This window comes from Bicyclus anynana, chromosome 3 (assembly GCF_947172395.1).
Source record: "Bicyclus anynana chromosome 3, ilBicAnyn1.1, whole genome shotgun sequence".
In the NCBI taxonomy this organism is placed as follows: domain Eukaryota; kingdom Metazoa; phylum Arthropoda; class Insecta; order Lepidoptera; family Nymphalidae; genus Bicyclus; species Bicyclus anynana.
This window is the reverse complement of record NC_069085.1, coordinates 8,164,609-8,178,597: the sequence shown is the minus strand read 5'-3', so window position 1 is coordinate 8,178,597 and position 13,989 is coordinate 8,164,609. Positions and strand designations below refer to the sequence as shown.

At 35.1% G+C, this 13,989-nt stretch overlaps 2 protein-coding genes across 2 annotated transcripts; one reads left to right on the top strand and one right to left on the bottom strand.

The window, feature by feature from the left end:
* Window positions 1-4,907: 4,907 nt before the first annotated feature.
* On the top strand, window positions 4,908-9,784 carry LOC112044903 (aromatic-L-amino-acid decarboxylase-like). Its single transcript, XM_024080908.2, has 5 exons — window positions 4,908-5,667; window positions 6,844-6,964; window positions 7,255-7,368; window positions 8,011-8,130; window positions 8,232-9,784. Exons 1-5 carry the CDS (start codon window positions 5,588-5,590, stop codon window positions 9,342-9,344), a joined length of 1,548 nt encoding a protein of 515 aa, XP_023936676.2. The 5' UTR covers window positions 4,908-5,587; the 3' UTR covers window positions 9,345-9,784.
* An 846-nt stretch (window positions 9,785-10,630) lies between these two features.
* LOC112044878 (negative elongation factor E) lies at window positions 10,631-13,735 on the bottom strand. Its single transcript, XM_024080864.2, has 4 exons — window positions 13,383-13,735; window positions 12,923-13,076; window positions 11,918-12,076; window positions 10,631-10,856 (listed from the first exon to the last, which is right to left on the bottom strand). Exons 1-4 carry the CDS (start codon window positions 13,648-13,650, stop codon window positions 10,652-10,654), a joined length of 786 nt encoding a protein of 261 aa, XP_023936632.1. The 5' UTR covers window positions 13,651-13,735; the 3' UTR covers window positions 10,631-10,651.
* Between the last annotated feature and the right edge of the window lie 254 nt (window positions 13,736-13,989).

The window sequence follows — 13,989 nt, the reverse complement described above, 5'->3', positions numbered from 1 at the left end:
ACATATGGTAGGAGTGAGCTTTCTTTCTTAAAAATGCCTAAATTATAATTATTAATTTTAAGAAAGAAAGCTAGTTAAGCTAGAAAACACTAACAAATCCGGACTAAGAATTTTTTACCGATAATTATCGGACAAACGGATTTTATCTACCGCAAAATTAAAGATCCGTTGGATGCGATGCATCCAATACGTACGATGCGGATCAGTGGACACTTAGCATAAGCCGTCCATCTCGGTCATTATTATAACAGAGTGCCTATTATAGTGGGAGTTTTCAATGTTTTCATAGTGTGACGATCGCGAAAAACGTAAATGCGAATTTATATGGAATTGAAACAGTTGTGCAGTAGTGCCACTAGATGGCGCTTTATCAATTCCTTAGAAATTCGTGTTTACGTTTACGCGATCGTCATAGTATCAAACTGCCACTAGGCACACTGACAATGATCGTCAAAGAGTCAACCATTATCACCCTAAGCCCGCCGATCTGTAAGGTTGTATTGGAGCCTCTCTTCTTTAAAAAGAGAATTCTTGTTGGACTTTAAAATTTACGTTTGTACTTCTCAGAAAAGGGATCTCTTTATCAACTCCTTAAAGGCCTAAAGGAGATAACGAAAAAAACTATAAGCAATTTTTTTATCGTATTTAATTAATTATTATTTATTATAAAAAAATACTAAACTATTTTTACAAACAATTGATAGTTAAATACAACTACAAGTACCGCTAACACATATGCCGTAAGAATACCCTTTAGGTAGACAATGCTCCTGACAACTGGAGTCTTCGGTCGCTTCTTCGTATGGACACGTCACTCGGCCTGGGATTCCTAGAACAGTAAGTAAGTACATTGTATTATGTACTATAATTGTCACACTCATAACAATTTCCGAGAAATAGGATTTGTAAATGTAGAGCATTAGTCAGCAATTCTTGGGACATAGAAATATAAAAAGGCATTTCAACCTTGAATATATCATCTTTATATCATAGGTAGGTTTATTTTATTATATATTATGTATATTTTATATTTATACATGTAGTATATATAAATATACCTACTATTTTTATTATTATATATTATATATATTTTTTTTGTTGCACTATCCCGCATTTAATTACATTAATTCCTTTATCCAAAGGTTGTCTGGTAGATATTGCTATAAGCAATAAGACCGCCTTTGCACATACTTGTTTTCTATGTTTTCCTTTGTTTTCTTTGTTATTGTTTTTGTTTTGTGCAATAAAGTATAAATAAATAAATAAGTATATATAAATCTTTACAAAATAGATTTCTTTTTAATATTTGCATTATCTTTTCAATATAACTAATATTGCTGTGTGAGGATTGGGTACGATAATAGTCCAACAGGCGGGGTTGGGGCTGTGAATCCAGGACTCCTCGGCAGACCGTTTGTCGTCAAGCTATTGAGGCTTTAAAAACTAAATACACATTTGATTAAATTCAAAGTATAGGCGGTTTGTCACGATAGTTTTTCCTTTGTAAGCATTTAACCCGTAGTTCGTAGTTGTTGTTGCACTATGTGAGTCTAAGGAAATTGTTTATTTTATTTCAATTACGATGGGATTTTCGTGTCCCAACTTTCTCACCAACAATTTTCCTCAAACGAATCTCTCACACTCTCGATTTAGTCATCAATATTCTCTTTCAGTGCGCTTTCATTTGACAGCCTCCGTGGCGCAATGGTATGCGCGGTAGATTTACAAAACGGAGGTCCTGGGTTCGATCCGCGACTGGGCCAATTGAGATTTTCTTAATTGGTCCAGGTCTGGCTGGTGGGAAGTACCGACAAAGACGTACCGCTAAGCGATTTAGCGTTCCGGTACGATTTCGTGTACAAACCGAAAAGGGGTATGAATTTTTTCATCCTCCTCCACCTACTCCTCCTCATCCTCCTGCTAACAAGTTAGCCCGTTTCCATCTTAGACTGCAAAATCACTTACCATCAGGTGAGATTGTAGTCAAAGGCTAACTTGTAAATAAAAAAAAGAAAAAAATTAACACTATAAATAAACATCATGACAAAGAACACTATAAAATAAGTCACCTTTAATACAAAATACTGGGAGCTATAATGCCACAGACACACACACACACACATAATATACAGGCAGACAGACAGACACGTCACACTTATAACACTCTCTTTTTGCATCGGGGGTTAAAATAGCAATATTAGGTAAGTAAGTACCTACCTACTTATTTTGTCGAAGTTCGAAATACGCGGTATAGTTTTCAACATAGTAAAAAATAAAAACAAAGTAAGAAATGTTTTTATTAGCACCTAATAATTATCACCTTGTGAGCTGTGATAGCCCAAGAATGTGACCTCTGCCTCCGATTCCGCAGGGTGTGGATTCGAATCCGGTCCGAGGCATGCACCTCCCAACTTTTCAGTTGTGTGCATTTTGAGAAATAAAATATCACAGGTCTCAATCGGTGAAAGAAAACATCGTGAGGAAACCTGCATACCAAAGAATTTTCTTAATTCTCTGCGTATGTGAAGTCTGCCAATCCGCATTGGGCCAGCGTGGTGGACTATTGGCCTAACCCCTCTCATTCTGAGAAGAAACTCGAGCTCAGACTGAGTCGAACATGGGTTGATAACGAATTATCACCCTGTACCTAGTCTTTTTCTGCGCTCTATTCTCACGTATTTTTATTACTAAGTTAAGGCTTACTTACCAAATTGCGATCCTGTTTCTTTTGGAGCTAATCTAATCTTCCCTGCATCTTCCTTTGAATTTATCAACACGGCCTCAGATTTCGTCACGCTGCTATCCCGCGGTAGTGCATCCGTACGCATTATGCATACAGTCAAAGTAAAAACAACACATATTGCCTTATAATTCATAGTTGAGAACGATAACCAAAGAAAGTTATTAATAAAAAATAATCAGTGTCCTCTGAGACAATCACGTCTACACTGTAGTACAAAAACAAACACTGCTGTTAATAAGCGTATCGAGTACAAATGAATTGCATTTATGTAAGGTCAATACATACGACTTCTTCGAATTACCTAGTCAACTGCATATGACTCAAACAGTGATAAATAAGTAAATAATTCAAAATGATCATAACAATAATTTACAAACGAGCACTAAATCTTACAATAACTATGTTATAATGAATTATTTAATTAACTTTTTAAATAGAAGCAGTAGAAAACAGGCTAGAGTTTCGAATCAATAACTAATTAACTATGGCAATATTTAAATAGAAACAGTGCAAAGAAATTATTCTAGTAGATATTTATAATGATAATGGGTACTTTGCCAATCCGCATTTGGTCAGCGTGGTGAACCCCACGGCTTTCATTCTGAGAGGAGACTCGTGCTCAACAGTGAGCCGAATATGGGCTGTTAATGATGAGTTGGTACTTAATTTTAAAAAGACTAGCAATTTATAATGTAGGTATACGTATATATAATAATATAAGAATTCCTTATTATCCATAGCAGGTTTCCTCACGATGTTTTTCCTTCCCCGTTTGAGTCACGTGATATTTAATTTCTTAAAATGCACACAAGTGAAAAGTTGGAGGTGCATGCCCCGGACCGGATTCGAACCCACAACTTCCGGAATCGGAGGCAGGGATCATGTCCACTGGGCTATCATGGCAGGTACAGTATGAGCTGACAAACATGCAGCCTTCCTAAAATGCGGTAAGTATATCTGGGTGTTACTAAGGCTCTTTGTCTATAATAATAATCTAACAGTAATAGGAACAAGCAATTGTTATAAAAAGAAAAGTTGCATTTTTCGAACATCCGCAAAGAGAATTCCTCTAAGAATTCTTATTATTATCCTCATTTTATAAAAGCTGAAAGAGTGCCCAGTGCTCCTGCCACAGGTAAGTACGCTACTTTGGAGTTTGGTGCCTATTGGGAGGTAGGTTTCAAGGGTCCAGAACGGTGATCTCAGGGCATGGTGTAACACCACCAATGTCTTATCTCTGGGCTGCTACAGACAATTTGTTTTCAAGAAACTTTCTTTTTAACTTTAACCAGGGACGCATAGTCTCACAGACAGCGTGTACATTCCTTAAAGTGGTCACTTCCCCCTGCTTGCAGCTACCTTGCTGCTCTTAGGTAGCTTCTGATTTAATACTAAAATGACTGCAGAGAAACGCAGATGTGTTATTGGTTGCGTAACAGGTGATGTGTCAAATATTTTTTTTTTGGTTTCAGAAGTAGCTACCTTTTATATTAAGTAGTTTAGTTTTTAATAACTTTATTGCCTTTTTAATTAAGAGTGTTAAATTTCTGATGTTATTTTGTTTAAAGCAGGGGCGTAGCTACCGTCGTATCTGCGGTATCAAAGTTACGGGGCCCCCAAACTACAAGGGCCCCTTACGTGTGAAAGCAGAAATTTGTAAAATGTAACTCACAATCTCACTTAGTCTGGTGTTTCCCGAAAAAAAAATATATACCTAAGACTGCCTTTGAGAAAAATTTATGACAAAGGTCAAGATATTCTCTTTTTTCCCCGAGTTAACCTGTAAGAGTGCCCAAAAGTTGGAAACATCCTAAATAGGTTAAGTCACTGTCATATTTATTTTAATCAAGCATTTTTATTTGTTTTGTGAGAAATTGTTACCCTTCATTTAGGCCCCCCAACTAATTTTGATACAGGGCTGCTGCTGTAAGGCACGCTACGCTACTGGATTAAAGTCTATTAAAATACCATTAAGTATATTTTTTTAATTAATTATACAAACTAATTAAATGTTCTTGTATTAGTGTCATTACACAGTGGTTAATTATCAACACAAATTAGAAACATTAAAAAAAATATGACAAAAATTAAGTTTGAAATTAGTAGCCTGTGAGACGTCATGTTCCAAATGTTATAATTTTTTTATGTTCCATGTCCCTGGTTAAGGAAAAAAACCCACGGTTTTCAACATGATAAAGAATCTTGACGGATAGGCAGACAAACAGACGAACAGACTTACAGACAAACGGAGAAACAGACAGACAAACAGACGGACAGACGGACAGACAGACAGATCGACAGACAGACGGACGGAGAAACAGACAGACAGACCGTCCGACAGACAGACGGACAACAAAGAGATTTATTTCCTTTTTCCTTTTGATATACGGAACTCTATAAAGATACTGTAACTACATAAGATAGGATATGAAACTTGACACGCGTTAAATCTCATCATCGGCGACCCTAACTCTGTTTTTATTATCTTCCTTTTTTACATAGTTGCGTTAGTATCCATATTTTATATTATCTTAAATCTACGTAACTACATGAAATAACTATGTAATACAAAAAGTAGCAAGAATGGAATTGCTATCTCATTATTAAAATAAGCAAGTTATAAAGATACCTACAGTACTTCCACAGGACCGGTTTTGCTAAGTAGGTACAAATATTGTATTTAATTAGATGTTTAACTCTGGCAAAATATAAAATAAATTCGCAACACCTAATTCTCTCATTATCTCTCAAATCATCCGCGTAGGCTCTACTGTATTGTTTAATTTAACATGTATTGTTTAATTATCTTATCATAATTACGAGTAGGTAGAAGTGAAGTGAACCATGGATTCTCAAGAATTTCGGGATTGCGCCAAAACAGTCATTGATATGTTGGCCGATTATTACGATAACATAAGAGACAGGTAAGAAAACCCACTACAACTAATATTTTATTTATTTATTCATACACATGAAACCCAAATGCCCGGAGAAACATTACAGTTTCCCAATTTGTTTCTCGAGCAATCAGAAATAATAATAACAACAATAAAATTACTAAATGAATATTAAACAATCAAAATAATTTAAAAATAATAAATTCAATTTGATTTACCCCTAACTCTTTCACCACAGTAATCTTTCACAAGATTTTATACTTTTTTTAGGTTCCATTGTGGAACATTAAAATAAATTATGAGAGGAAATTTTTTTAATTGTTTTTTTTTTCGGGAAACACTAAATTAAGTTAGATTGTGGTTTACATTTTACTAATTTCATACGAAAGGAGCCCCTGTTGTTGGAGGGCCCTGTATCATTGATACGACTGATACGGCGGTAGGTACGCCCCTGAGTATTAATCTAGCTGTGCCCCGTTCTTTTTTTTTCCCATAGCCCCATTTCTATGGAATTATCGGGATAAAGCAGCACATTTATAATACCAGACTTTACTGAGACGTGGTTGATATAAAAAAGAAAGGAAGGAAGAAAAGGACACATAAATAATAGCATTTAATTTTTCGCAAATATTTTCGATTTACAACGAAATTTTCCTAATGTTCTAAATTCGATATTATTTTTAATGACATGCGAAATAGCAGTTACTAATACCGTACTACATTAATAGTAAATAACGCAATGCTAAAAATAAATAAAATCTAGTTTGTCTGTATGTCGGTCTGCCTGTCTATCCGTCTTTTTGTTGACCGTCACCGTCACGCTGAAACTATTGAATGAATTCAAATGAAACTTTACAAGATTTGAGACCATAATACGAAGAAGGTTATCGGATATTATTTGTCGCGAAAATAGAGGTTGAAATAGGGGTTAATAGGGGTTCAAGTCCTTCATTTTTCAAGTATGTACTACCAGAAAAATATTAAAAATAATTAAATCAAGATTTTTCAAATTTTTACCCGCAAAGTGTTAAAAAGGGGTTGAAGTATTATTATAATTCGTTCGTTCGTATAATATAAATCGTTCAAGTATCCTTAAAAATAATAGTCATAACCCAGACAAATGCCCAGCGTTTTAACAATCTAGCATTTCGAACTATTGTCTGACTTGCTAGCCGGTTTATAAGAAAATATTATATTTCGCAGGCAAGTTGTACCCTCAGTAGAGCCGGGATATCTGATAAAAACTGCACCTGAAGACGCCCCAGAGGAACCCGAGAAATGGGAAAACGTTTTGAAAGATTTTAATCAAACAGTTATGCCAGGTGTTAGTAAGAAATAATATTTACTTTTTGTTATTTTGAAGTACCTTTCTACGACCTGCTTTGCATTGCATGTATCTACAATAAGAATGGATTGTTTTTCTCCAATGTGTACCTAAGTAACGTATGCTCCTTAATGGGGACTCAACGTCGTCACCGGGAGTTTTGGGCGAGCCCAGAAACATCGCCTGATGAATTTGTTTTCAAACTTCAAGGGATTCATAGTTTTTAAAACTATTGCACGACTGTATTATTAAAGTCAGTAGTTATTTTACTTTTAGTTAAATGATTGCAGGTGACACACTGGCATTCCCCTCAATTTCATGGCTACTTTCCACACGGAAGTTCTTATGGCAACATAATTGGGAGTCTCCTTTGTGATGGATTAGCAGTGATGGGGTTTACTTGGGTAAGTTATAAAGTTGGATCATAATAATTACTGTAAGGCATAAACGATACATGGACCTATACGTACCGATAGTAATACCCAATTGTTTAGTTAGACGCTTTGGCTTTAAAGTAATAGGCAAAGTGAGAGCAGAAAGGCATTGTCTAAAAGTGATACAGAGAGACACGTGTAACATTAAACATCGTTTACCGGTTTACCGAAAACCTTAGCAACCACTTGCAGGTAATTTATAAACATGTTCCTGACCTATTAATTGATTATGAAACACGGCTAAAACTCACGTGATATAAGGTCGGAGTATGCCCGACGAACCCATATTAGGGGCCCTTAGTCATGAGCTGGTTTTTGCAACGCGGCACGATCCAAACTGACTGTCTGTACACTTTATGATTACAACGAAAGCCACACCGCATTGCGAAAATAGAGTATCTGTATGAATACGTACTACTTTTCTACAAACTTTCAACCACTGTTTCACCACCTTTTATATTTATATTTTATGCTTTCAAGTCCTCTTATTTTAGCAAAATTTATCAACGCCAGTAAAGTGGTTTAGCAGTGAAAAGACAGACAGATAGACAGTGTTAACTTTGCTTTTATAAAATTAGTAGGGATATGACATAAATTGAACTTAATTTCTAGAGAGCCAGCCCTGCATGCACTGAGTTAGAAGTCGTAACTATGAATTGGCTTGGCAAATTACTGGGTTTACCTCAAGAATTTCTAAACTGTTCACCTGGACCGGGCGGTGGAGTCATACAGGTGAGTGGCATACAGCTAAATGGTATAAATATATATAAATATATATAAATGGCATACAATTACAAATAAATAAAAACTTGATTTAAAATTTTTTATACCAGGGTTCCGCCAGTGAAGCAACACTTGTTGGATTATTGGCAGCTAAAGAAAAAACATTTCGAAGACTTCTAAAAAAAGATCCAAGTATAGACAAAGATCTAATAAAAACTAAATTTGTGGCCTATTCCTCTGATCAATGTAACTCTTCCGTCGAAAAAGCCGGAGCTCTTGGCTCTATGAAAATGAGGCTATTACCAAGTGATTCAAACTGCCAATTGCGAGGAGAAACATTGAAAAAAGCTTTTGCCGAGGACAAAGCTAAAGGTCTTATTCCATGTTACGTCGTTGCCAACTTAGGAACGACAGGCACTTGTGCTTTTGATCCGTTATATGAGTTAGGACCAGTTTGTAAAGAAGAGAATGTCTGGTTACATGTTGATGCCGCATACGCTGGAGCAGCGTCAATCTGTCCAGAATACAGATACATTATAAAAGGCATAGAGTACGTAGATTCCTTCGATGTGAACGTACACAAATGGCTTCTAGTCAGTTTTGACTGTTCCGCTATGTGGGTTAAGGATAGCTACGACTTGATCAATGCCTTCGATATACAACGAATATACTTAGATGATGTTAAATCAGAAACAAGAGTATCTGAAGCAGAAGTAACAGTACCAGATTACCGGCACTGGCAAATGCCATTAGGTCGCAGATTTAGAGCGCTTAAACTGTGGACGGTATTAAAAATGCACGGTGCACAGGGACTTCGAAAGCATATTAGGAATCACATTACCTTGGCAGAACATTTTTTGAAATTGGTACACGCGGATCAAAGATTTGTAGTCGAACCGAAACCAACTCTTGGTTTAGTTTGCTTTAGATTAAAAAACGGTGATAGTTACACTAAGCAATTACTTGAAAATTTATTGGCTACCAAACAAATATTTATGGTAGCTTGCACGTACAGAAATCGATATCTTATACGATTCGTTATTTGCTCGCGACTTACAACAGAAAAAGACGTTGAACACAGTTGGAGGATTATTACCAATGAAGCCGATCTCTTAATAGGCCCGACTCATATAAACGGAACATTAAAAGAAAAGAATACTCATTCTATTATATCTACAAAACATTTGGAACCTGTAAATAATGGATGTGAAAAGTCACAGTAATAATTCTCGCAAATATTTGGTAGACAGACTATAAGTACCTAGATGTATTTTAAAACCAAAAAGAAAATGGGTAATTCATGACAGCTAAAGAAGTGATCAATTTGTCAGTACTTGCTTAATACCAACGTGGCAAAGATTTAATCTATACTAATATTATACAGCTGAAGAGTTTGGTTGTTTGAACGCGCTAATCTCAGGAACTACTGGTCCGATTTTAAAATTATTTCAGTGTTAGATAGCCCATTTATCGAGGAAGGCTATATATTATTCCCGTATTCGTACGGGAACGGTAACCACGAGGGTGAAACCGCGCGGCGTCAGCTAGTTTAGTATAAATACATTACTAAAAATTGAGATATTATTCCTATGTTTTTTGTTGTAAGTTGAAAAACATATAGAAACAAGAACTGTTGTATAAAATAAACTTGGGATTCATGTTTCATGTTCTTTTTATTTCACTTATTAAACGACTTTAAAAAAGGAGGAGGTTCTCAATTCGACACGTATGTCTTCAAATTTTCAATTTCGTTATTTTCATTTTAACACAAAATTACTGAACCGATTTTTATGAAAATTAAATGCTAGGACACACTAAAAACAGAAAAATAAAATCTTCTTAACAAAAAAATTGAACCGAGTTCAAAATCATAAAAATAAACTAAAAAGCGAAAAATAACATTGTATGTGCTACCTTCTGATCACTTTTAAGGCGGTGCCAACACAGTGATGCAATTTACTTTGCAAGTATAATTACTTACAAGTTAAAAACAACTAGTTAATTCTTAAAATCAGAACACAAAAAAAAATTAAAAAAAAATCCAAAATAAAAAAAACGCCTACCTTGGAATTTTCATTACAACGCTACCGCCAAGTTGAATCGAAACACTGAAAATATTTGAAATAAATTTATTAAACTTATAGGAAACAAATGAATAATGTCTCTATCATTATAATAATAGACTCAACTTCCCACTCTTCAATTTCATGTTGAACTTCTAATTAAAAACAAGAAAATATGTTCGAAAATATTCAAATAAGGGTTCATTTACACGAACAGCACGTTGCCAACGACTGCAATCGACTGCCGCTGAGACGTGGCGACTGCCGTCACTGCCGTTGACTGCAATCGGCGACTGCTGTTGACTGCCGCCGAGATGTCGCCGACAGCAGTTGCTGCTCGTGTAAATGAACCCTTAAAGAAAGCCTGTATTATATTACTTATTTTAAGATCTCACCTTAATATCTTTTATTGAATGATGTTCATCGCTAGTATAAAAAGCCAACAGTAGTTTGATATAAGTTTAATTTCATTCAAACATATCGTCATAAGCTACAAGAGTTCGCTTGGGGTCCTTTGGAGGTGGAGCGTTCCTAGCTGATGGCGTTGGGGTCCAGGATCCTGCAGCTTGAGGAGGTCTCCTCACGAAAGTGACCCGCCACCCTTCCTCACAGCCGTCGAGAGCAGCGTGCGCGTGTGACGCCATTTCAGCACTCTCAAATGCCAAGTAGACTCTGTTTGGAGAAAAAATTATATTTTTATTTAATTGATAAATAAGAAAACTTATCTTAACGCTTATGAGAGATGAGTATCTTAGCTTTCCATGGATTCACCGTGCGGGTGCAAGAGAGAAAAACTCCGAGCAGAGTCCTGAACTTGTGACTACAGGATGTAGGGTTAAGGAATTCCTTGACGATCAATCAACACTCCCTGTTCTCTGCTCATGTTGTTCTCCCTGCCTAGCCAAATTTGGTAAGATCCTATTAAAGCACCTTTGGATACTCGTTCTAATATGGAACTAGCTACACTTCTAGAGAAACCAAGGTCTTTAAGCAAGTTATAGAGAGATCTTCTCGCACCTACTTCTATGGCGTACAGACTAACCTAGTAGGCATTTTTAATTCATTCTTTATTCACTACACAAAACCGTAAAGCAAAAAAGAAGGTAAAGGTCCTAGCAAATTTTAAGGGTTACATACTGCTAAAATAGCAGTAATTATGATGTTTCATCAAAGATTCATTTATTTATTATATTATTCAATTAGGCTCAATTTACAAGCACTTTTGAAACATCAAGTTAACAATGGTGATAATTAAAGTCGTAAACTTAAAATTAAAGTTACGCGGGTTACAAATATGCCTTGGTCCGAGAGTGCCCGAGTGCCTTGCACCACTAGTATCTTTAGTCTTGTCTTCCATCTATTTTTTTCAAAATTTGTTTGTATTAATTTTATATATAATATTTAGGTACGTAGTGGTCTACTTTATAGTATTGTAATCTCTGGTTTCCTAAGCTGGTGTGATAGTTATCATTTTTTATTTATATTACTATTATGATTTGATTATGTACTATGATGTTGTTTGTAAGCCCTCAATAAAATAAAAAATAAATAAAAATAATTTTTTTTGACCTTTTAGTCTGGTCTGTCCATTATAAAAAACTGTTCTAAGGTAAATCTTTAATACTTGAATTGAATGCCTCATTACAAAATACAACATGTACAACTGCCTCAATAAACTGGCTAGTCTGCTTATCAATTTAGCTTTAGAACTTTATAAGTAAGCTTTCACTTACTTCTCTTCTTCTGGCTCTTGTGTGAATATAAACGGTTCAAACGACGCCAGACGTCGTCGCATCACTTCTTCCGTGATCTTTGCTCCTAATATTTGCAAGAAAGTGCTCTTCCCACTCGTGTGCGGAGTTTCGCTGCCGTTACGTCCAGATTTCTCTTCCCTGTAATAAGAACAATTTTATGATTTATGTATACTAAAGCCAAACTCAATGTGGAATGTTTACACACATTTCATTTAATACCTTATTTAATTTAAATTAAAAAAAAAAATATTCATTTATTTCAAGTAGGCTCAGTTTACAAGCACTTTTGAAATGTTAGTTGATTATTTGTAAAGATTCTGCCATGGGTTCGGAAGGCAGGTTCTGCTGAGAATAACTGGCAAGAAACTCAACAGTTGCTCTTTGAAAAAAAAACATACAATATTATAATTTACAATTAAAAGTAGTACTATAATTTATAATTTACAATTTACAAATAAAAAAAAAAACTTACTATAATTTATAATTTACAAATAAAAAAATATCATACAGTATTATAATTTTAATTAAAACTAACAATCCACCTTAACCATTTCCAGCTTAGACTGTGGCACTTAACAACAGATGAGATTGCAGCCAAGAGCTAACTTGTCATTGAAGAAAAAAAAGAATAATCATGAAATAAGGAATTATATTTTTTTTAATTGCCAGGATAGGATTAACATCTGTCCCCTATCCTGTATGAAGAGGGTGTAGTGTTGCATTTATACTAATATTTTAAAGCTGAAGAGTTTGTTTGAATGTGCTAATCTCGGGAGTTACTGGTCCAATTTGAAAAAAATATTTCAGTATTAGATAGCCTATTAATCGAGGAAGGCTATAGATTATATATTATACCCGTATTCCTACAGGATCGGGAACCACGCTGGTAAAACCCCGCGGCGTCAGCTAGTTGTTAAAATAAGCTGATGATGAAAATAATTCATATTTACAATTTTTTAATAGATACCCAAAAATGTCTCTTACTTTTCTCTTGCAGTAACAAATGAATCATATAGATATTTAACTCTTGGAGCTGATTTATCATCAGGCGGTGGAGGCTCCTGAGATGCACTGAAAGGCTGGTACGATGCAACTCCACCTGTGGCTCCTGTAGAGCCACTGAGCTTGCGTTCTCTTCCTGTAATATGCCATATTTGGTTCAAATGTGAATTTTTAACTAACTTCCAAAAAGGAGGTACTGTATTATATTTCTATGTAACTTTTATAACTTCGTAATTATTACTATCAGATGTTAATTACTAGGACACACAGGTTAATCCACTCTCAGAGAGTACAGGAGTACACTGCTAATTTCCCAATTCTGGGCCGCTACTGAGAAAATTTTGAAAAAGAAAAAGTTCAAAGTTTTAAAGGCACATGAGATAACCATCGAGTAGTTCTGAATCTCTTGTAATAAAGACTAGTAAAAAGCTAAATAAATTACCAGCTCGCGGTCTTTTAAATGTAGCATTTTGTGGTTGAGGCGGAGGACTTTTTATAGCTTGAATGGCGCCACTCTTTATAAGCTTCCGTGCTATTTCACGAGCATCTCTTGCCTCGGTGGGGCGCTTCGGTAAAGTTGGTTTTTCGGGTTCTTGTTTAGGTGCTTTTAAAGCTTGGAGAGCTTTCTTTTTCTTTTTTAATTTTTGATATTTAGCTTGCAGCATTAATTCTTCCTCTGTTAGATTTGATGGAAAATGGATATAAACCATTTTTTCGCTTTTTATTTATAATTTTAAAATAATAAAATTTCAGAATCAAAAACAGACTAAACAAAACAAATAAAATAAACAATGAATGAATGAAATGAAATGAAGTACGCAAACGTCAAATGAAGATGAAGTATAAACATTACCATAGATAATACCAAGGAACATATTTACTCAGGAGGCTAATACACTACCTACAAAAAAAAAACCAAAATTCTAATTCACAGCAAATGTCAACGTCAAAAAATATTTATCTATGTCCACCAACCTATCACAGACTATTGATATTGACTACGTTCCACTCAGCGATCCTATCGATGACGCAAATGACCTTAGTTTTTC